General features: G+C 37.6%; 1 protein-coding gene across 9 annotated transcripts in view; it reads left to right on the plus strand.

Moving 5' to 3' along the window:
- PLD1 (phospholipase D1) overlaps nucleotides 1-24,484 on the plus strand; it is a 173,219-nt gene that overhangs the window by 89,072 nt on the left and 59,663 nt on the right. For 8 of the 9 annotated variants that reach the window (XM_032484383.1, XM_032484397.1, XM_032484396.1 and 5 more), the window contains 7 exons: nucleotides 1,477-1,626; nucleotides 2,325-2,408; nucleotides 13,477-13,558; nucleotides 19,222-19,332; nucleotides 21,238-21,438; nucleotides 22,480-22,693; nucleotides 23,276-23,389. In XM_032484383.1, coding sequence (XP_032340274.1) covers nucleotides 1,477-1,626; nucleotides 2,325-2,408; nucleotides 13,477-13,558; nucleotides 19,222-19,332; nucleotides 21,238-21,438; nucleotides 22,480-22,693; nucleotides 23,276-23,389 — 956 coding nt within the window. The remainder of the gene's footprint in view (nucleotides 1-1,476; nucleotides 1,627-2,324; nucleotides 2,409-13,476; nucleotides 13,559-19,221; nucleotides 19,333-21,237; nucleotides 21,439-22,479; nucleotides 22,694-23,275; nucleotides 23,390-24,484) is intronic. The other variant, XM_032484378.1, reaches the window with a different exon arrangement.

A 24,484-nucleotide genomic window follows, 5' to 3' on the forward strand; every position in this document is an offset into this window, starting at 1 on the left:
CTCTTCCTATTTCCGTGTTTGGAATAGATTTTTTTTCTTCACTCTGATTCATGTCCTGTGACAAGACCTCTGCTTGTCACTTACGTCTTCCACAAAATCTTTTTCTCATAACTGGTTTTCAGAGGCATTTCAGCTCAGTTGGAGTAGTACTTGCATGATGGCTCAAACCCCGGCACTGTCTGTGCCCTCTTGACTCTGCTGGCAGAAACCGTGTCCGCTCTGCCACCGAGTTGATGCCTCGCTGCTCCCGGCACCACCACACCCCAGAGCATTAGCCACCCAGACAAAAGCGCAAGCATCAGTCTTTGACGTATCGAGGGGACCAGTTTGGACATCTCTAATCCTTTTAAATAATGATTTTAGGGTCTGTGAATATAGCGCCTTCCCTGCTTCTCACATGATCGTTGCGTTTCCCCAAAAAGGCAAACTCTCCCTCCTCACTTGCAGTGCTCTTCTTATATTGGGGGTGGGTTTCTCCCTACATGGTAGAGAGACTGCTGGCTCCAACACCTTCTTTGAATAACTTATTTTCACCTGTTGGTGGCAGTCACCAATTCTGACATTTGACATGTGATAATGACTTTTTTAATCTCCTGTTTTGAATTTTTTTTCAGCACCTATAAATCTGTAACCATGTGGGGTAGTTTAGTCACTGGAGATAGAAAAGTCCAATGCAGTCTGGCTTACGTCAGAGGTAATCATCAGCCACGTTAGGCACGGCTGATTCCAAGGTTCAGCCTATGTCACTGAGACACATTTTCCTGGCCCTTCTCAGCTCCAGCTCCTGTGCATCTGCTCCATCCTCAGGCTGGTCCCCTGGTGGTAGCAAGATGACTGGCCTCTTACACTCAGACCAAGTTCAGTGGAAGGGAAAGAATCTCTTCCTGGTGTTTCTGAGCAAGTCCTTGGATTTGTTTTCACTAGTGGGTGGAGTTGGCTTATGTACTCAGCCCTGAACCAGTCTTTGGGATCAAGGGCTGGAAGGTACCGTTTTGTTGGCTTTGGTGAACTCAGAGTAGGGAACGGATTCACCTCCTAAAGCACAATCAGGATGTTTCCAGAGGCCGAGGGAATGGACACCAGGAAGCCCAAAGGGAAATGTCCTCCCCAGGAGCCAACAACTCTCTAACCCTTAGATGCAGGACCTTACCTCATGCCTCTGCCACTGTCCCCCTCACAGCCTGGCACTGCTAGCTGTAAGCCTATAGTAAGTGCCTTTACACACGTTCGCATGAGTGAATGGGGGAATGAGTAACCTGAGCGTTTGCTTTTGCTACATTGAATATACCTTTAAATCCTGCCAAAAATGTTCAAAAGTCTGCTCTTTTGACATGACTAAGGTGCTCTTTGCCTAAAACTTCCAACTTATGTTTGCTGCAGTACCGAACAAAATGGGACATGGTTAATTTTTAAATTGTTTAAAGAGATAGAACCCAGAGTGACCATTCTTTCCCACATTTTGCTTTTCTTTTGAAGGACACTTATTTTAAAATGCAACAGCTATAGACATGCTCGGTGGTGGGGAGGGGCTATAGAAGAATTCATCCAGAAATATGGCACCAACTTTCTCAAAGATCATCGATTTGGGTCATATGCTGCAATCCAAGAGAACACTTTAGCTAAATGGTAAGATCTTTTTGCTCTAAGACTGTCAAAGTAGCCAGTAACATTTAAAATTATGGTGGTCTAAAATCCACCTGGAATCAGTATTTGAAGCTGTGAAAAGATATGCATTATACTTAACAAGGGCCTTTCTTTATAGGATGACCTGAGCATAGATTCGTTTTCCAATTTTTTCTTTTACAGTTTTTTTACAGTGAACTTTAGATAGTTAACTTCAGATTTTGAAGTTTGATTTTAAAAGCTAACCTCATACATTTTCTTAGTGATGCAAAAGAAGGTTTATTAAAGTCATTAGCCATAATTTAAGAAAGAGGGTTTACTTGCTAGATATTTCTTTTAAATAAAATCCAGCTTAGCATATTTTTCTACCCATGAATTAGAAACTGGCTTTGCTTTCAGTCTCAGAAGAACAACCACGTATGAGTTCAACAGGATGGAAGAGTTCCATCTGACCCCATCTGATGGTGAGACCCATCAGTTTGTGATTCTCTCACGGAGAAGAATCAGGTTGCCTCCTTCTCTCTGCTCACTGCACTTCCTGTATAGCAGACAGAAGGCATTGCTTTCAATCCTTGTTTTCCACGTATATAAACTGGCGATTTTGTGGAGACTTAAGTAGTGGCTTCCATCCTTCATTTTGCAATATGATAGATGTCTTTTTTTTTTCCATTTAAAAAATGAAACAAAAACTTGTCTTTCAGGTATGTCAATGCCAAAGGATATTTTGAAGATGTGGCAGATGCAATGGAGGAGGCAAAAGAAGAGATTTTCATCACAGATTGGTGGTTAGTATTTGTCCCTGGGGAGTTTGTTTGGAGGTCTCTGCATTTAGGAATGTACAGCAGTGTTATGCTGTTCCAGAATCACACATTATGAAAACCAGGCAGTACTCACAGATGGTGTGGCCGAAGTCTCAACACATTAACTGTAATAGCCTCCAGTGAAAGGTCTTTTCAAAACACCTGGCATCCATATATATTCTTAAAATATTTAACTTGAACAATTTTGTTTTTGTCTTTCCATTTAGAAGCGGATACTCAATATTCATTTTAGTAAAGATTATGTTGCAATGCAAATACAGGTGTAGAGGTAATGGAAAATAAGCTTCCTTGAATGTCTTTCCTCATATTGGTTTATCTGTCACCAGGTCCAGTGAATATACTGCTTCTGAATTTTCCCTTTGAAATTGAAATATTTCCATTTGCTATTACTATTAAAATGTGCTTGGTAGTTACTAGGCGGTCAGCTTTTTTTGGAGATGCATCAGGTTTCAACTTCTTACCCCCTTTAAAGTCATCCATGAGAGTTATGATGATTATTAGAGCCACTGGAAGTCTCATATCTAAAACCCATTAGCCCTTGGGAAATTTTACTCCTGGAGTTGGTGTAGACTTTGTAGTCTGACATAAGTCTCAATTACCCATCTGTCTAGACGGTGAAAACCCATTGTAGATGCTAACATTTGCTACAATGGAAATATTGAAAATGTCTAAAATATGTTTTCCTTCTAAGAACTTTGGTGCTTGAAATGCCCCTTATTTTTCCCTATCCTGTTTCCTTCCAAATTCTTCCTTATATATGAGCTGTAGAAATATCACCATAACCCATTTCCTCCTAATTCTAGATTTTGGGGGGAGGGGAAAGTCATTAGGAATGTCAACTCATCTTCTTCTGCTGTTTTGCCTCGGTGGTGTGGAAATCTATAACTCTAGGGCATGTTTTCCCAACCTTGGCACTATTGACATTTTGGACCAGATATTACTTTGTTATGGGGGGTTGTTCTGCTCATTGTGGGATATTCAGCACCATCAGCATCCCTGGCTTTTATCCACTAGATGCCAGTAGCAAACTCCCAGTCTTGATCACCCAAATGTCTTAAGACATTGCCAGATGTCCCCTGGGGAGCACAGTCCCTCTTGGTTGAGAATCATTGTCTGGAGTCGGAGGATAAGGTGTGTGATGGTCAGCCTGTCTATCGTGGACCTGTTTATTCTCATGTTTGTGGAGGAGCTTAGTCTTGGTTTCATATTCTTGCCAAGTTTTGTCTCTTTAGTCAGTTACCAAGAATAAAAGTTTCATACTCAGGAGCTATTTCTTTGGTTGCATACTTTCTAAACACTTATTAGAATGAATTCAAGCTTAGTGTAGTACGTGTATTCCTTTAAAAAGTATTTCTGAAAGTTTTACAAGAACATGAAAGAGACTGAAAATAGTGTTTCCACTGAGCCCGTATTTTCATGTTTACATGAGCAAATAATACCTCTTTTCAAGGTTCTGAACACTAAAGTACAAACTCTCATTTAAACATCTAAAGAGATGAAACCTTGAATGTTTTCTCTTCTACTGTCAGCACGAAAATGAATCAAGAGGCTGTTTCTTTTTCATGAACACTTATTACAACACTTCCTTTGAAATAAAACCTTCGCAGGAACCTCCCTCAAAACAAGTGAAGAGAATTCCTGTCATGCAAGTATATTGCAAAAGAGAGCATTCAGAAAGTTTACTACACCCTGACTTGTCTGGCTCTGAGGAAGTGAAATGCACAGTGAGAGGATGCACACGCCCTTTAGGAGCTTCTAAACTCACTTGAGAGACATCATATACTTAAGCAAAAACTGTTTGTCGGTTTCTAAAACCATTAGTATGAAAGGAAAGGCAGATAGGGTGAAATGAGAAATAACCTGGGACCTAGAAGCACTGAGTTCCTTTGTGATTTCATTTAACCACCCACCCATTCATTTAGTAATTTATTCACTCATTAATTCCAGACCTATTTAATGAGTAGCTGCTGTGTGACAGGTACTGAACTGGGCCAAGGGCACAGAAAGATGAATGAGAAGCTGCCCCTATGCGGGAACAACAGACAGTCAGGAAGTCGTGCGTGAGACATGGGATTGGGGCAAACTCAGTGGTGAGGGTCAGCATAACAGAAGGCGTGGGGGTAGGGGGGAGCACAGAGGAAGGGGCAGTGACTGAGCCTGAAGGAGCTGTGGAAGCTTCACAGCAGAGAACGCTGGCCCAGGTCCTGGGGGATGGAGCTGACAGATGAAGACAGCTGACTGTTTTAGGCAGAGGGATAGCCAGGACCAAGGCACACAGGGGTGAGAGAGCACAGCAGTTTTGGAGGAGGGTAGAGGTGGTGTACTGCTTGCGCATAGCATCCTTTGGGATGGGGGGGGTGGAGACAACACTCAAAAGATGGGTTAAAGACAAACTGTGTTCGCTGGTGTGATCCCCAAAACGAGGCTGGCCACCAAGGTGTGGCTTGCAGTCCGCTGCTGTAACTTGGGACGGATCCACATAGCGTGGCGTAGCACAGCTTCCTCTTAGTGATGGTGAATTCTGATTCCCCACTGGCCAGCAGGGATGTGTGGAGCAAGTGTGTTGAGTCCCTTGTGTGGCCTGTTGGCAGTGGGGGTGCAGGTGGGGTCTGCCACAGTGTCTGTACTGAGTCTGTGTATTAAACGGGTCTAAGAGAGACAGGAGTATTAAAACTGGAGAATAAGGAAGAAGAATCATAAACCAAGATTTTTAAAGAGGGAGTTTATCAAAGGAAGAGAAACAGAAGCGAGATCTCCTTTGGGCTTGGAGACAAAGGCTGTAAAGTTCAAAAACAAAATCAACATTTCATTATTGACTGGCTCACACACTCAGACTATTCTAAGTAGAAGAACACATTTAAATTGATTTTAATGTTATGTTTTTCATAAGGTGTATTGGAATTCTTTAGTAATTATTTATTTTAAAAATTTAGTGTCTTTTTTAATGTTAGTGATCCCAAAGTGTACGTAGTAGTATCTCATTGTGGGGTTTTTTAATATTTTTTTACTGAGTTATAGTCAGTTTACAATGTTGTATCAATTTCCAGTGTGGAGCACAATTTTTCAGTTATACATGAACATACATATATTCATTGTCACATTCTTTTTCACTGAGCTATCACAAGATCTTGTATGTATTTCCCTGTGCTATACAGTATAATCTTGTTTATCTATTCTACATATGCCTGTCAGTATCTACAAATTTTGAACTCCCAGTCTGTCCCTTTCCACCCACCTCCCCGTTGGCAACCACAAGTTTGTATTCTATGTCTGTGATTCTGTTTCTGTTTTGTATTTATACTCTTTTTTTTTAGATTCCACATATGAGCAATCTCATATGGTATTTTTCTTTCTCTTTCTGGCTTACTTCACTTAGAATGACATTCTCCAGGGACATCCATGTGGCTGCAAATGGCATTATGTTGTCGGTTTTTATAGCTGAATACTATTCCGTTGTATAAATATACCACTTCTTTATCCAGTCATCTGTTGATGGACATTTAGGCTGTTTCCATGTCTTGGCTATTGTAAATAGTGCTGCTATGAACATTGGGGTGTAGGTGTCTTTTTGAAGTAGGGTTCCTTCTGGATAAATGCCCAGGAGCAGGATTCCTGGGTCATATGGTAAGTCTATTCCTAGTCTTTTGAGGAATCTCCATACTGTTTTCCACAGTGGCTGCACCAAACTGCATTCCCAGTAACAGTGTAGGAGGGTTCCCTTTTCTCCACAGCCTCTCCAGCATTTGTCATCTGTGGGCTTTTGAATGATGGCCATTCTAGCTGGTGTGAGGTGATACCTCATTGTAGTTTTGATTTGCATTTCTTTGATAATTAGTGATATTGAGCATTTTTTCATGTGCCTATTGGTCATTTGTATTTCATCCTTGGAGAATTGCTTGTTTAGGTCTTCTGCCCATTTTTGGATTGGGTTGATTGTTTTTTTCTTATTATGTCGTATGAGCTGCTTATATATTCTGGAGATCAAGCCTTTATTGGTTTCATCATTTGCAAAAATTTTCTCCCATTCCGTAGGTTGTCATTTGTTTTGTTTATGGTTTCCTTTGCTGTGCAGAAGCTTGTAAGTTCAATTAGGTCCCATTTGTTTATTCTTCCTTCTATTTCTATTGCTTGGGTAGACAGCCCTAGGAGAGCATTTTTGAGATGTATGTCAGATAATGTTTTGCCTATGTTTTCTTCTAGGAGGTTTACTGTATCTTGTCTTATGTTTAAGTCTTCGATCCATTTTGAGTTTATTTTTGTGTATGCTGTAAGGGAGTGTTCTAGCTTCATGGATTTACATGCTGCTGTCCAGTTTTCCCAACACCATTTGCTGAAGAGACTGTCTTTATTCCATTGTATATTCTTGCCTCCTTTGTCGAAGATTAGTTGACCAAAAATTTGTGGGTTCATTTCTGGGCTCTCTATTCTGTTCCATTGGTCCATATGTCTGTTTTTGTACCAAGACCATGCTGTCTTGATGACTGTAGCTCTGTAGTATTGTCTGAAGTCTGGGAGAGTTATTCCTCCAGCCTCTTTCTTTTTCTTCAGTAATGCTTTGGCAATTCTAGGTCTTTGATGGTTCCATATAAATTTTATTATGATTTGTTGTAGTTCTGTGAAATATGTCCTGGGTAATTTGACAGGGAATGCATTAAATCTGTAGATTGCCTTGGGCAGTGTGACCATTTTAACAATATTGATTCTTCCAATTCAGGAGCATGGGATATCTTTCCATTTTTTTTAATCTTCTTTAATTTCCTTCATCAATGGTTTATAGTTTTCCATGTATAAGTCTTTCACCTCCTTGGTTAGATTTATTCCTAAGTATTTTATTACTTTGGGTGCTATTTTAAAGGGGATTGTTTCTTTACTTTCTTTTTCTGTTGATTCATCGTTAGTGTAAAGAAATGCAACTGATTTTTGAACGTTAATCTTGTAACTTCCTACCTTGCTGAATTCTTCATTTAGTTCTAGTAGTTTTTGTGTGGAGCTTTTAGGGTTTTCTATATATGGTATCGTGTCATTGGCATATAGTGACACTTTTACCTCTTCTTTTCCAGTTTGGATCCCTTTTATTTCTCTCTTGACTGATTGCTGTGGCTAGGACTTCCAAGACTATGTTGAATAGGAGTAGTGATAGTGGGCAGCCTTGTCTTGTCCCAGATTTTAGTGGGAAGCTTTTGAGTTTTTCACCATTGAATACTATGCTGGCTGTAGGTTTGTCATATATACCTTTTATTATGTTGAAATATGTTCCTTTTATACCCACTTTGGTGAGAGTTTTTATCATAAATGTGTGTTGAATTTTATCAAATGCTTTTTCTGCATCTATTGAGATGATCAGGTGGTTTTTGTCCTTTCTCTTGTTGATGTGATGTATTACATTGATTGATTTGTGTATGTCGAACCACCCTTGTGTCCCTGGGATGAACCCTACTTGGTCATGATGTATAATCTTTTTTATGTGCTGTTGGATTCTATTTGCTAATATTTTGGTGAGGATTTTTGCATCTATGTTCATCAGTGATATGGGCCTATAATTCTCTTTTTTGGTAGTGTCGTTGCCTGGTTTTGGTATCAGGGTGATGGTGGCTTCATAGAATGAGTTTGGGAGTATTCCCTCTTTTTCAGTCTCTGGAAGAGTTTGAGAAGGACTGGTATGAGTTCTTCTTTGTATGTTTGGTAGAATTCCCCGGTGTAGCCATCCGGTCCTGGACTTTTATTTGTAGGGAGGTTTTTTATTGCTAATTCGATTTCATTTCTAGTGATTGGTTTGTTCAAGTGGTCAGTTTCTTCTTGATTCAGTCTTGGTGGACTGGATGTTTCCAGAAACTTGTCCATCTCCTCTAGGTTATCCATTTTGGTTCCATATAGTTTTTCATAATATTCTCATATGATATTCTGTATTTCTATGTTATTTGTTGTAATTTTTCCATTTTCCTTTCTTATTTTGCTTATTTGTGTTCTCTCCTTTTTCTTCTTTGTGAGTTTGGCCAGAGGTTTGTCGATTTTATTTACTCTTTCAAAAAACTAGCTTCTGGTTTGATTGATTTTTTTCTATTGTTTTTTTAATTTCTATTTTATGTATTTCCTCCCTGATCTTTATTATTTCCTTCCTTCTGCTGACTTTTGGGGGTTTTTGCTCTTCTTTTTCTAATTCTTTTAGCTGATAGGTTAGATTGTTTATTTGAGATTGTTCTTTTTTGAGGAAGGCCTGTATTGCCATGAACTTCCCTCTTAGCACTGCCTTTGCTGCGTCCCATAAATTTTGTGTGGTCGTGTTTTCATTTTCATTTATCTCAAGGTATTTTAGTGTATTTAATTTTTTAACATTAGTGATCCCAAAGGGTATGTAGCAGTATCTCATTGTGGTTTTAATTTACATTAGCAACATCTTTTCACGTTAAGCATATTTTCCTGTGATTTTTGGATATTTGTTTAGCTTTTTTGGAAATATGTTCAAATCGCATTTTTTTCTCTTTTTTTTTTTGCATTGTCTTCTTATTACAAAATAGTAGAAGATCTTTATCCATTCTAGTTATAAGTTGCTCCATTTCATTCTGGCCTGTGTTTTCTGATGAGAAGTTCACATTCATTTTGAATCACTGTTTCCCTCTAAATGATGCATTGTTTTTCTTTTAAGTGCTTTCAGCATTTTCCCTCTGTCTTTAGTTTTCAGCAGTTTGATTATGGTATTTGAGTTTATTCTGTTTGGGGTTCATCAAGCTTCTTAAATCTGTAGGTTTATGTCATTCATCAAATTTGAGTAATTTTCATACATTACTTCTTCAATTTTTTTTCCCTGCATTTCCCTATTTCTCCTCTTTCTGAGTCTCTGATTGCACAAATAGTGTCTTTTAGTATTGACCCACAGGTCTCTGAGACTGTTCATTTTTTTCCAATCTTTTCTTCTCTTTGTTATTCAAATTAGATAATTTATCTGTCTTTAAGTTCACTGATTCTTTCCTTTGTCACCTCTGTTCTGGTACTGAGTCTATCCAGTAAGAGTTTGTTTGTTTTTTGTAGTTGTATTTCTCAGTTTGAAAATTTCTCTTTGGTTCTCATTTATATCTTTATTTCTTTGCTGAGACTTTTTGTCTATCCATTCATTTTAAGAGTGTTTACCCTTACTTATTGAAACATTTTTATAATATCTGGCAAAGAATTACATTAAGTAATTCCAACATTTATGTCATTTTGGCATTGATATTTGTTGAATGACTTTCCTGCAAGTTGAGACTTTTCTAATTCTTTGTATGCCAAGTAATTTTTTATTATATTCTGGAGATTTTTAATATTATGACTCTAGGTCTTATTTAAATCTTATGGAGAATGTTGGTATTTTTGTTTTAGCAGGAAACTGGCTCATTTGGGTTCATGCAGAATGTTCCAGCTAGCTTTCTTCTGTGTGTTTTTAATGTCAAGCTTTATTTTCAAAGCATTTGCAGTGCTGTTCAGATCTGTCCCCTAGGTACTCCACCTAGCAGCCAGACTGGGCAGTGGTCTATTTCTTATTTCAATTCTCAGATTCTTTGGTATAATGTTTAAGATCAAATCCATGAGCAGCTTGGGAGTGAGCTAGAAGTTCATAAACAACTTTATAGTGTTGCTTTTCTGAGCTCCTCTCTCTCCACGATCTACCCACTACTCATGGGTTGTCTATGGCTTCCCTTTATAGTCCTCTAACTAGAAAGTTGTGGCTTTATTTACCCTGCTCTGCCAAACACTTTCTGCAATGACACTTTGTGTCCAGAGCCAAGCAATAGATATTTATATTATCCTCTTGGAACCACAACTCTTCCAGCTGGAGAGGAAAGTTCCACTCCCTCAGAGTTTTTGATGCCTTTGCGCCCTTCCCTGCCACCCCTAGCACCCAGAAGAACCCACGCTTCCTCCTCAAGCCTGAACTTGAGGATTCCTCCTGGAGTTCTTTCTACCTGTGCCAATGCCCTTTTCCAGCTTCTCCTTCCAGGCTGAGGAATCAAAGGGGAAAAAATGGTAAAATCACCACTGGTTAGACGGTATGTCAAATTTTGTTCTTCTTCCTCAGTATTGAGTCTTCCAATTCATAAACACTATATATCTCTGCTTTTTTTTTTTTTTTTAGTTCTTATTTAAATTTTCTCAGCTATTCTTTATACTTTTCATATACAGGTCCTTGCACTGATCACTAAGTAACTCATGTTTTTGTTATTGTGTATGGCATTTAAAAATTCATGTTCCAGTCTTTCACTGCCAGCATACAGAAATGCAATTGATTTTTTATATTGATCTTATTTACTGAAATCTTGCTTAATTCATTCCCAGTGCTAGTAGCTTTTTTGTAGAAGCCTTAGGATTTTCCCCATAGATGATCATGTGATGTGTGAATGAAGTTTACCATTTTCCTTTATAATCCTTATGCTTTGTTTTTTTTTCTTCTTTTCCTTTTTTCTTTTCTTTTCTTTTCTTTTCTTTCCTTCTTCTTTTTTTTTTTTTTTTTTTTTGCATTGGCTAGCATCATCAATAAAGTGTTGAATAGAAGTGAATGAGAAAGGACATCTTTGCCTTGTTATCAGTCTTAGGAGAAAAGTTTTCAGTCTTAGATTATATGCTTCAGGTAGATTTTTTAAATAGGTGCCTTCTATTTGAAGAAATTCCTTTCTACTTACAATTTTTTACTGTGAATGGGTATTTATTGAATTTTGTCAAAACATTTTTCTGCATTTATTGAAATGATCATTTTTTTGGGTTTTCTTTTCCTGTTAATGTGCTGAATTGCGTTGATTTAATTTGCAATTTTTAAACCAATCTTGTGTTCTTAGAAATAATCCCACTTTGTCATAATCTGTTATCCTTTTTATAGATTATGAGGTTTTGGTAAAGATTTTTGCCTCTATAATTGTTAGGGATATTGTACTTAATTTTTTCTTTTCTTTGATTGTCCTTATTTGATTTGGTATTAGGATAATGCTAGCCTCATTATATGAGTTAGTGTTTCCTCCTCGTTTCCTGAGAGACTTTGAGTAGGATTGATATTATCCTACTCAAACGGTTTCTTCCCATTTACATGAGGAATCTAAAATAGTTAAACTCTCTTTTTTTCTTTTAATTTAACTGGTTTGTCATTTTTTAAAATCTTTTCAAAGGGCTAGATTTTGGTTTTATTGAGTTTTCTCTATTGTTTTTCTGTATTACATTGCATTGAGTTCCACTCTTATCTGTTTTTCCTATCCTTCTTACTTTGGGTTTAATTTAGTCTTTTTTCTATCTTCTTAAGATAGAAGCTCTGATCATTGATTTTAAGCTTTTTCTTTCTTATATGAGCACTTAAAGCTATAAAATCTTCTAAGAGGAGCATTTACTTTAACATCTCTGAAATCAAGATGCACCTTACACTCAGTAACGTCTCATAGCTGTAGCTGTCATTGTTTTTCTTTCTTAGTGGTACACACAGTATTGATGCATCTTACAGTCACTGCTGTCCTAGACTCATTGAAATGTAGTATACAATTCTTTCAAGTTTTGTTTATCTAATCATTACTTAGTAAAGATCCTAACATAATGATGCTTGTGAGTCATAGCTGTTCTCTCCTTGCCATTGTTTAAACTTTGTTTATAGCATGATTATCAGTATTTTTATCTTTTTATGCATTATCCTCAAAATCAAGTTCTACTTGAGAGCTAGATTAAGATCCTTCAAAGTATCTAGTAGAGTATTCTGCATTCAGAGTACATAGTGCTTTTAGATTAAAGGTGATAAAGACTTAATTGCAGAGTATAGACTTAAAAGCGGCCCCCAAACTGAAGTCCACTGAACACAAAATTAATGTGTACATCAAAAATTGCAAGTGTATATATATGTTGTTTGATATGTCCTACTTTCAGTGAACTAGCAATGCCTAGTAATATACTGTTCTATTTAAGACAGATCTGTTTTCAAAGATTTCAAATCTTTTCCTATCAATTGCTTCATTTTTTGTTTGTTTGTTTGGGCGTACATTACCTTTGAATTGTTTCCTACTCTAAGCCAAATATATAAGTATTTATATTGTATACACCCCTCCTTTCCTCTGTTTTCTTATTTATCTTACCCCATATATGTTTCCTTTGGATACTTTATCTCTGGGGATTTTTTCCTTTAACTGAATGAAATAGAGCATAAAATTACTTCTTTTAATATCTTTAGCTCCTTAGAACCCTACTCTTTTCACATGCTTAGAAGACTGCCTGGCCATGGAATATTCCACCCTAGTATTCTGTAAGGCTTTGTTCCTTACACAGTCTACTCCTGCCCCTTCAGGTCTAGTATTTCAGCAGATGAAATTTTCTTTATTGTTTCTTTTTCGTTTGTTTTCCCCATTACAGAGGAGTTACACCACTTACCAGTTTAACTCAGGCAATGACTTTGAACTCAACCCTAAGGGGAAAAAGTGACGCTGCTCTACTGTGCCATCTATGGCACCATGAAGAAGAGCGTAGGGGTCCATGCTCACACTGGAAAAAGTTTATCTATCAGCAAGCCTGCCTTCTTCCTTGCTTAGAAAGCCCCAGGTTCCCATGGGCACTGCTCCTTGGTATAGGAAGTCAGTGTTCATACTTGTCAATTAGAACACTTGGGGCCTGAGTTGCTAGAATGCTCAATTAAAGGTGCCTTAAACACTGAGGATTTATTTATCTCATTTAATTAGGTAGTCAGAGAATTGGTAGGGTGATGTAGTAATTTCAAGGTTCTGCTTTTCCCCTTAGAATTCAATATGGCTATACCTGTCTAGACATCACACCCCCATGCAACATCCATCCCAGAGCGGCTTTTCCTCTTTGTGTGTGTGTGTGTGCAGTGCGTGCCTGTCTCTTCATTTCATCAGAGGAAGAAGGAAAGGCTCTTGTTCCCATATGAAGTTGTTCGTGGACTCGCAGTAGAACTCTGGGTGACCTGCCACAGTGGAGGAGGAGGATGGCATTGGGGCTAAAATTGCCTTTGCTTCCTATGATATCATTGGAACGTTATATTTAGTTTTAGGTTCTTGAAATCTTGGTTTCATGATTTCAGGTTGAGTCCAGAAATCTTCCTGAAACGCCCGGTGGTTGAAGGAAATCGCTGGAGATTGGACTGCATTCTTAAACGAAAAGCAGTATGTACTTTCTAAACAGATGCTGATGTAATTTTTTAAATGTTTATTGCCTCTGAAATGCCTTTTCTATTTCAAAGCCTTTCATATACACATAACTTTTTCTTTAGAGTTTGACAAAAGGTAGAATATTTTAACTGTGTTCAAGTTCATCTGGTTCTGATTTTTTTCCTATTACTCTTGAATTGTAAATGTTTTCACCTAATTCACAGCATGGATTATATTAGCAACTTTATTTTTTTGTTTTTTAATCAGGTATATGGGCAGTTAAGTTATAGGCAAGAAATTGTAATAAAATTTCGTCATTGAATAATAAATGATGAGATCAAACATAGCATTTCATTTTATTCATTATTCTGTCATTTGAGCAAAAGACAAAGTCATCGGAGAATGGTTTCAGTCAGATGGTGTCAAGCTGATGCTGAAGGGTGATTAAGAATTGGTGATGTTCTGGCTCCAGTTTTGGGACAGTTCATGGTAATAGTGTGAAATTGACCCTGTAGATTCTCAGGTGAGCCTTGAGTTTGCTCTTTTTGTCATAAAAAGTAAATAACTGAAGCAGTGTATGCTCACAAATGTGGTGAGGAAACATTCTGGAGGCAGGAATCGGTAAGGCCTTGTCAGTCACAGCAAGGTGACATGGTTGATGTGTTAGCATAGGTAGGAGGGGAGTCCAGGCTGGAAAGGCAGCTGGGATGTGGGGGCTTTGTGAGCCAAGCCAGTGGTCTGGGCTTAATGCAACACAGTGGTGAACTGCTGTGGGATGTGTGATGGATGAAGAGCAATCCAATCAAAATGGTACATGGGGAAGGTGCATCTGGAATTAAAAGGGAGTGGGACGAACCCAGAATCAGAGAGCCAAATTCTAGCTCACGTGAGTGTGAGGTGCCTAGGGGACATCTGAGTAAACTCCAGAAAGCTAGTATTGCCAGAGGCAGGCTTGGGAGGAGGAACCTGCAAGCCTGGCCCTCCACCTCACATGTTCACTGGCCTCTGTTTGTTCATTCCCCTCAGTGTACTATCCAGCTGCCTTTTGTATCACTGTTACGGCTTTTCTTTGTTTTTATGGCCCCTGAACTCTGGTGAGGTCCCAGTTGAACAGCACAGCCGAGTAAATGTTACTGCCTGAGAAGGTCCTTTGTTTCAATTTCATCTGCTTCCCGAAACTTACAGTTTTTAAATTGTGTGTGAAGATTTTTAAAATTTCCTAAGGAAATAGTAATACTATTAAATATTAATCTCTCAGTGGTACATTTAGCAGAATTGCTCTTCCTTAATCCAGCTACACCATATTATTATTTTGGTCATAAATTTTTAATGCTCATATCATTCCAAATTGACATTTCATCGACTCATAAACACTGCTTCACATAAATAATTTAGTTTCTGAAAGCCACTAGCTTCACTGGGTTGAAAATAACACTTATTCTTGCATTAATCGGTCCTGGAGGTCCATGAGGTTGATTAAAATGAATTTTTTTTCTTCAGTGTGGTTGTGTTTGGATTTAGAGGGAGAAATTTAGTGCCTCTGCCTTATAGCCAACATATAGTCAAATATCTCTTAATAATTGTTTTTGGGGGGAAAATATAATATTTTGTTTCTCTGGTAACAACCAAGTTGGTATTTTCCTGTTGCATTGGCCTTCTGATGTGCAGTGTCATCATTTGACATAGTGTTGGCCAGCATTGAGAGGAAGCCTGTTTACAGCTCAAATCAGCATCCCAGGGTTTTTCACAGTTCTGCATTTACTGCACCAAGAGGTGAGATGAGTTGCATCATAGTTATGGTACCTATATCCCTGAACCGAATTTGTATATTTTAACTTTAGAATACGTAATATTGCTGATGAGACTTGCACCAAGAAGTTCTTCAAGTACAGAATCCTGGAGATCCGGGAGACTTACAGAACCTAGGTTCTCTGGGTCGGGGGTGGGGAGTAATGGGGAGGTTGTCGTCAGATTCATTTCATTCTGCCCTAGACCACTAGGCACATTCTAGAGCTGCAGTCAGTGACCAATAGGAGGGAAAGACGTCCAGCTTCATCAAGTGAGATGAATAATCTCATCTCTGCACAAGAAAAAAAAGAGAATCTTATCAAAATGGTGGGCTAGAAGGGCGTGGTTGGGGAGAGAAAGGATCTTCAACCTTCAGGACTGTTCTTTAAACAAAACTGGTTTTAAAAAAATGGTGCATGAGCATTTGTGCTCTTACATCCCAATGCTGCCTGCACTTAATTAAATGGTGGGGAAATTACTTCTTTTTATCTTTGACTTTTCATTTTCCCGGAATATTGCACCCTCCCTGGGAAAGTCCTTGACAGGTGATAAAATTAGTGGTTATCCTGCAGATGTTAAGCTAAGCTATCTTGAGCCAATGGACAAATCTGCCTACATTAGAAAATATTTGGACCACAGTGCTTTCAGCAATCAGAGAAAAAGCTGTCTCAGAAACAGTCTCTTGATTTCAACTCTAGAACAATTTTTATTTTTCATTTTCTTCATTTGCATTTGTATGTGTAAAGGGCCTAAACATTCCTACTGCTTCTAGTATTCTGTCTGCTCTACTGGATTAAAAAATAATTAGAAGAGAGGATAGAACTTTTACCTTTTGAAACTCAGTTGTCGTGAAGTTTATTCTGTGGACTTCAGGTTAGTTGACTTCAGCAGAGATAAGAAACATGGCATCGAAGCCTAGAAACCCAGGAAACAGTCAAGTCCAGGCCATCTGCTTTCCTACTTCCCCTATTAATACTTCTCTTCTAAGCAAAAAATAATTTCCCCTAGGGTCACTAAAAGACATTGGTAAAACACTGGATGCCTCAAAAGTGCATTTTTAATTTTGTTTTATTTATAGATTTTTTTTTTTTCAGTAATTAGGTTTATTTGTTTATTTATGGAGGAGGTACTGGGGATTGAACCTAGGACCTGGTGCATGCTAAGCATGCACTCCACCACTATGAGCTATTCTCTGCCCCGCAAAAGTGCATTTTTTAAATTACAGAATTAACATCAGAATGTTTAATTACAGAATTAACCCTTTTTTTTTTTCTAATTTGGCTTTCATTTTGCACAAATATTTCTCAATTTTGTATAAGTCTGCACTATATGACCCAACAAATGCTCTCATTCCCAAGGGACGTATTTTGCTTTGCCCTTTATAATTTAAAGTTTATGGTAGTGGTGTAATACCTTGAGCAGAAGAAGAGGACTTTATTGCTTTATTACCACAAAAATCTTGTCACTAATTAACTGCTTATTGTGGGTATCGATGTTAGTGAATAATTGTAAACCAGACTATATAAAAATGAACTTTTTATATTTAGTTACTTCCTTATTAGTCATCTCTACTTAAGCTGGAAAGACTTAAAGTGCATACCCTCTTTCTTTTAGAGTTAATCTATTTCAATGGGAAAAGATACAGTATAGAAGAAAATGTCAGCTATTAGTAGATGGAGGATATACTATAATCCATTAGCATTAACATCTCCATTATTTCCAAAATCCATTAGTTATACAGGTAGATGGAAAATTGTGAGATTCAGACCAGTTCCTAATATGCGACTACTGTCCTTCATGGGTAATAATCTCATAAGCCTAAGAAGCAGAATTTCATCCATTTAAAACAAATGAACCATGATGAAAGATGTAAGGTGTAATGCTCTATAATTTAGGTTAAAATTTAGGGTTTTAAACTTTATATTGTATCATTCAATGGGAAGCTATTTTTTTGTAACTGTTATTTAGTGCTGAATCTTAAAATACTCAGAGTGAAGTGGATCTGAATGATGGAGGCAAAAAAATAAAATAATGTTCTGGTTTTCATTTAGAGCACTCACTGGCCATATCATTAGAAATTAATCTGCCCACTTCCTGCCTGCACTTTTACTTCCTATTTCTTTAATCAAGTCTGTATTTATGTACTTGATTATAATAATAGTTGTGTGCAATATAATAAATAATAAGCCACTTCCAAAAGTCAGCTGTTAACCAGAGAAATAAAATACATGCTTTAATCCAGTTTTTTCAGAGCTAGAATGGTCTTCTCCCAGTACTCATTTAATTTTCTTAATGCAGCCCAGAATGTAAATCTAGTGTGTCCCTTCAAAACTGTATACACTTTTCAGATATTACTAACACCAAGTAAGATAGAGTTAGTATTTTGAAGTGATGAATTATTATAAGAATTTAGGGACCAAAATATTCTTCCCAATATTGGGAGAGAAACATGGGGGAATTGTATGTATATTTGACTTATTCCAAGGTTTTCTATCTTACAACCTTAAAATATTAACTCATATGTTACTTCACATTTTTATAGCATTGCCAAAAACCCAGTTCTTATAAATTTGGTATCTTATAAATCTAATTACCATGGATTAAACTTAAACTGTAACTAAATTATTCTTTGTCACTGTAGTTTATTAGATATGCCTGTATATCTAATACTCTAGAAAGTACTACAGGAAACTTCTTGCTTAAATCTCCAAGATACTAAATGCCTAAGTGTAGCTATAGTATCTAATATGTATATAATGTATTTCCAAATAATTTCAGAGCTGCTGGGAATAGGAAATGCAAATTAAGATGTTGCAAACAGCACAGCAATACTGAAGATGCAAACCTAAAAAGCGAAAAAAAAAAAAAAAAAAGACAAGAAGTCGGGATAAATAACATAGTGTTTCCTGGAGATATTGGTGGGAGAACTGTATGAGAGGACAGAGAGAAGGGAAGGGACGTTAAGGTGTGGGGCAATTTATCATAGGCTAAAACTCTGCCACCACCCAGAACTAGGAGAGAAAATACTAGTACTTTTCTGTACTACCAGCTGTTGGACATTATGTTTTTGATGGTTAATATTAATAATAAATGTTATTTGTACAGCATGTTAATGTTTACCAGGCATTTTTTTATTTAATTTGACCTTCACCATGTCCTTGTCTATTTCCTTTTAGACCCAAGGTCTAAGGATGGATCAATGTTAATTTGTGTGCTGCTGCTAAAACTCAGGGAGTTTTTAATGTTAGAGAAGCAGACTTCTGAAGAAGTCATTTCAGTTGTGAAACAGACATTGATGATTTAATTATGGGTGAAGAGTGTGAACCAACACATTCTCCTCTGAAGATTAAGAAATGTTTTTTTCCACTAAAATAAATTTTAGTAAAGAAAAATTCTGTGGAAATACTCCCAGAAATATTTAAGGCATGTGTAGCCTAATTTATTGCATTGGAGTTTTTAAAACCCGGTGTTTTCAACTAATTTTGGTATAATAAAAACAAAAAACCCTAATCCTGTAACACGAAATCAGGTCCAAATTTTTCCTCAATGTCAAGTGTTTGGAGACGTTCAAAGGTGTAAGACTATCTGATATCAGACCCTTTTAGTATTTGAGGCTGCAATTTCAACTTTCTGGCTGTAATTAGTCCCATATGGATTCTCAGGATTACAAGTCAAAGAATAGAAAGGAGATACATTTTTTTTTATATTTGTGTCTTAATATACACTTATATATCACCTCCTTGTATTGTATTTTTCATTAAAAATTGTGTTATACTTGTTTATAGAGGAAAGTTTTAGAAAGTACAATGCCCAGAAAGGAAGAAGAAAAAGAAAAATCATAACCTACCTCTAAAAATTCTTATTACTCCCTATGTTTTCTTCTGTAACAGCAACAGGGGGTGAGGATCTTCGTTATGCTCTACAAAGAGGTGGAACTTGCTCTTGGAATCAACAGTGAATACAGCAAGAGGATTTTGATGCATCTACACCCCAACATAAAGGTATTCGGGTCATCTTGCTCAACAGGGTTTGTTCTTTGTTATTCTGTTGATTTTCAGATATGTCTTGCTTGAAGCAGTGGTAATCTGTAGAATTCCCTAATGTATATTTTGAATAAACAGTATTGTGAACTTCTCAGAAATAAAACAAATGACTATACTTTCTTATACTTCTGATATTGATGGAGTCAGCAGAGTTCTCATTTCTGCTTCTTTTACCCTGATAATTCAGCCAAGAACATTCTTCCTACAGCTGTTTTAATATTCAAGAGCCCTGTCAAGTTTCCATACTCCTTGTTAAGATTATCTTGGAACCTCTTAGATGTGATCTCCCCAGGACATCACTTGAACATTGATAGCAACAAAGAGAGCTCTTCTAGGATTTAAAGTGCTTTTCTTAATAGCACTTTGTATAAAGTACTAATATAGTAAATTAAAATGATAAACAATTTGAAAAAAGCTATTTGATACTTTACCGAACATCTGAAGCCTATCAGTAAATATTGCTCAATAACTGAGGTACATCAAGACAATGAATTAGTAAATCTCCAGCAGGCTTAAAATATATGACAATTACATATTTCTCTTGGTTAAAAAAAGATATTCCACATAGATAGTAACAGAAAGAGAACAGGAATGGCTATACAAATATTGGACAAAAGAGACTTTAAATGAAAAAAGTTTATAATAGACAAAGATTAAATGTTAATAAAAAGTGTAATGCAGCAAGAAAGAAAATATAGCAGTTACAAACAATTATATATGTAATAATGACCATCCAAATATATAAAGGAAACACTGACAGAATTGAAGGGTGAAATAAAACAGTTCTATAGTAATAGTTGGACACTCTACTGTCACACTCTCAGTAATGGATTGGTGTATACATACAGTGGAATATGATTCAGTCTTAAAAAGGAAGGAAATTCTGACATATGATAAAACCTAAATGAACCTTGAAGACATTATTCTAAGTGAAATAAGTCATAAAAAGACAAATATTGTATGATTCCATTTATATGAGATACCTAGAGTAGTCAAATTCATGGACACAGAAAATAGATGGTGTTTGCCAGGGTTTGGGGGGAGGAGGGAATGGGGAGTTGAGTGGGTACAGAATTTCACTTTCACAAAATGAAAAGTTCTGGAGATGGATAGTGGTGATGGTTGCACAATATGAACGTACTTAATACCACTGAGTTGTATACTTAAAAATGATTACTATGGTAAATTTTATGTTCTGTGTATTTTACCACTATTTTAAAAAACATGTTATTAAAAAATGAAGTAGCCTCGAAAGTTTTTGGAATGCTTCTACTTTAAAGACATACAAAAATAGACTAGGCCAGTCTGGAGTCATTTAGAGAGAATTCTATTTGAAAGCAGGAGGTTAATAACTTCTCAAAGTACCTTTAAATAAATCAAGAGCTGTGAAAACGTCTGTATCCCTATATCCAAATGGTTACTACTTCAACTCAATGACTGCCAAAATATCAATATATTTATTAAAATTTTTGTCACGGATAGATGTTTGTTGAAAAGTTATAGTGTTTTAAAAATAATACCACATATAACGTAATCCTTTTGGGGGGAAAGAGAATCTGCTATTCCACTGAGCTGACTTTTATTAAAATATGTGGCCAGACTTCAAGTTAAATGGCAGCTGTCCCCAGATGTGGGAAGGTCCTGGATGGGCAGAAGAGTCTTTAAAAGTAATGAGGGTTCCTCCTCTGCTAAATACTAGGGATAAAATTAAAAGTTTGGAGATTTTCTTTAATGTTTAGAAAGCACATTTGAGTTTTCGAACTGTAGAAAATGCTATTCAGGGGAGTAAACAGACCTATTTTATTATGATATGAAAGACATTTTAGAAAGCATATTCCACATGCGGTTTTTTTCCCTCTCAAGGTGATGAGGCACCCAGATCATGTGTCGTCCAGCGTCTATCTGTGGGCTCATCACGAGAAACTTGTCATCATCGACCAGTCAGTGGCCTTTTTGGGTGGAATCGATCTGGCCTACGGAAGGTGGGATGACAATGAACACAGACTCACGGACGTCGGCAGCGTGAAGCGCGTCATCATGGGACCGTCTCCAGGCTCCCTCACGGTTAGTAAATTTCACCTTAAGGCCCTGCACAGTTTGTATAAAGATGTATTACTAGCGTGATTGATTGATTGATGGGTTGACTGAGAGCTGGCATATCCCTGGAAGGGCAGAGAACATTGAGTCCAACATAGACTGGTTTCAAATACCACTGAGTGAGTCTGTACCTGTACATCTGTTTGTCTTAGTTTCATCTCCGGTAAGAATTAAAAACAGATTCAGCAGAGCATTTGCTATCTCATGGTCAGCTCTTTTGTTTTCTATTGAAATTAAAGATGTATTTCCTCCTTGGGGGAAAAAAGTTCATAAACAAAAATACATGGCAAAATTGGACTTGAAGTTAAATAAGCAAACTTATTACAAGTAGCTGCCACAGTTTTTGGAGTCTTCCTTCTTACAGACATACAAACATAAGACAGTTCAGTCTGAACTCATTTAGGGAATTCTGTTGAAAGCAGGAGGTTAATAACTTCTCAAAGTACCTGTCAAATCAAGAGCTGCCGAAATAGCTACGTGCCTATATTCATATGCTTATTATTTCAACTCAGATGGTTGCCAGAATGTCAATACACTCATTAAAAATTTTGATGGGCTCCATCTTATTTTACTGCTGAATGTGTTGGTGACTATTCTGGGAAAATAGAGACTTAGTGAAAAGGTAACAAGGAAAATAATTGACAGAAAAAGTATCGCTTACTTCATGTTTATCAGAGGAATAAGCTCAGTAACTCAACAGGGAATAGAACTCATGGAATTGTATTGGAGACAAAAAAGGTTAATTGGCATGAAATTTCAGGAATGTGGCCCAGGGGAAGAAGAACTGTAATGGACTGCCTGGTATTCCTTTGGAGTATTTAAACAGCTCATAAGAATCACCCACTGCCCTGTGGCTGACCTCACACGTTCTTGGGTGTCTGTTGGGGACCCTTCATCATGTGTAAGCTTTATATATCAGCTCAGCTGGAATTAAAGGACCACATTGCACAGTATCTTATGCAGTTTCTTTTCTTTTCTTTCTTTTCTTTTTTTTAATAATTTTCTCAGGCTGAAACAACAGAGTCTATGGAATCCTTAAGCCACAAAGATAAAAACGAATCTAATAAAAGTCCGCCCGTCCTGAAGAATGTTGATGATAGGGACTCAAAACTGAAAGGAATAGGAAAGCCGGGAAAATTCTCCAAGTTCAGCCTGTACCGGCAGCTGCACAGGCACCACCTGCACAACGTGGACAGCATCAGCAGCATTGACAGCGCCTCCAGTAAGTCTCTGCTGGAACTGATCTCTGCTACGCTCTGTTCCTCCAGGGCCAGACCCTGTGTGCCTGTTTTCAGAATCTGTCCTGTACAGTGGACACTGAACAATGAGCAGTACTGAAAGGTCACTATATCATCCTCTTCGGTCTCGTGCCATGTCAGGGCTTTGTTTGACTCCTTTTAGAACAGATTTCTTGTCTTTTTCGCCTAAGTAGTGATAACAACCACGATTCAGGCTTCCAGTGGTAGCAGGCTACCTAAGCATTTCTAAAACAAGGCCAAGGTGTGAAGGAAAAAGAAAAGTATTAGGGGCACATTGTAAGCTTTTCACAAAAGAAATTTCATTTCTCTTCCTGTCCAGAAGTACATCCAGCTTTTATCCTCAAACATCAGATTTTCTACATTTTGTAAATTCACTGTACTTTTCAAATGTGTCTTAAAGCTCTGCAGTTCTCTGCTGCACAGAATCTGTGACTGATTTTATAGCCTTGTCTAGTTTTTAAAATGATGGAACCTGCTTCCCAGTTTAGGAAGCATGGCATATTTATGTATTCCTTTGTAAAAAAAGAACTCTCAACTTTCTCCAGGTTATTGTAATCACTGTAGGAGCCGTCAGAATTTAATCCATGGTTTAAAACCTCACTTGAGACTCTTTCGCTCTTCCAGTGAGTCTGAGCAGGGGCTCACTGGACCTAACACGGGTAAGTGATGTGCGCAGCGCCAGAACCGCCCGAGGCTTCCGCTTGTGCTGCATGAGCAGAGCGCGTGTGTTTCTGGATTGGCTTTCTGTTCGCACAGTTTTCACGCCACGTACATATTAGAAATGGTCATCGGATAAGCTTCTGTAAGACCTAGGTTCTCAATAAATTAATCAGGGCCAAAATATGGTGGCGAGAATGAAGAGGAATTCAGATCAGATAAAGGGACAAGTAATTATCATGATAAATAGCAGCCGTAGTAAAATTGTAAGCTAGTGTTAATTGTGTGCAGATGCTGCCCCTCCCTGCCCTAGGCACTTGTGGTGTTGGTAGTAATAGGGTTATCTCCTCTTTGCAGATGGAGAAACTCAGGGTTAGAGATGATAAGGGACTTGCCCAGCGAAGTTCCAGTTTGTCAGCTTCCCAGAGATCATGATTCAGACTTGTGATTTAGCAGAAATGCAGATGACTACCTCAGGACCTTTTGACGAAATTCTCAAGCCCACGGTTCTACGTACTGTTTATGAGATGACTGAGAGAGAGCCCAGCTAGCACGGCTGGATGGGAGTGAGTTGTGGCTGTCAGGAGCTAACAACCCTGATATATTATGCTCTACCTTAAGCAGTGGTTCCCAGCATTCCTCAGTCTGGGGACACTGCAAGTTTTAAATTGATTAACTAAATATAGTGAACTAAAGATCCAGTGTAACTGTTAAATACAACCACATATGTAAATCACAAAAACATTGATACACATTAAAATAGGGAGAAGAAGGTATATGGAGAGACATTTTATCTATTTAGCCTTACAGCTGGTACCTGATGCCTGTGTGGATTCAGGGATAGCTCACAGTAAATTCCTGTGCTCCACAGAGCTTCATAGCCCTGAGACAGGGAACTGGGAAGTCCAGAGAGGCCAGGCCACAGGCAAATGCAGGGGCAGACATTAAAGGGTTGCAAACAGGGCCAGGTATTGCTTTGTAATTCTGGTGTGCGGCTTTGCTGCATTAGGACTGAAGTTAAAGATGAGTTGGAGGAATGAGGTTGCCAGAACATGAAGCTGAGGGGGCAGAGTGTTAGTCTTGCTGAAAACAGGACT

This window comes from Camelus ferus, chromosome 1 (assembly GCF_009834535.1).
Source record: "Camelus ferus isolate YT-003-E chromosome 1, BCGSAC_Cfer_1.0, whole genome shotgun sequence".
NCBI lineage: Eukaryota > Metazoa > Chordata > Mammalia > Artiodactyla > Camelidae > Camelus > Camelus ferus.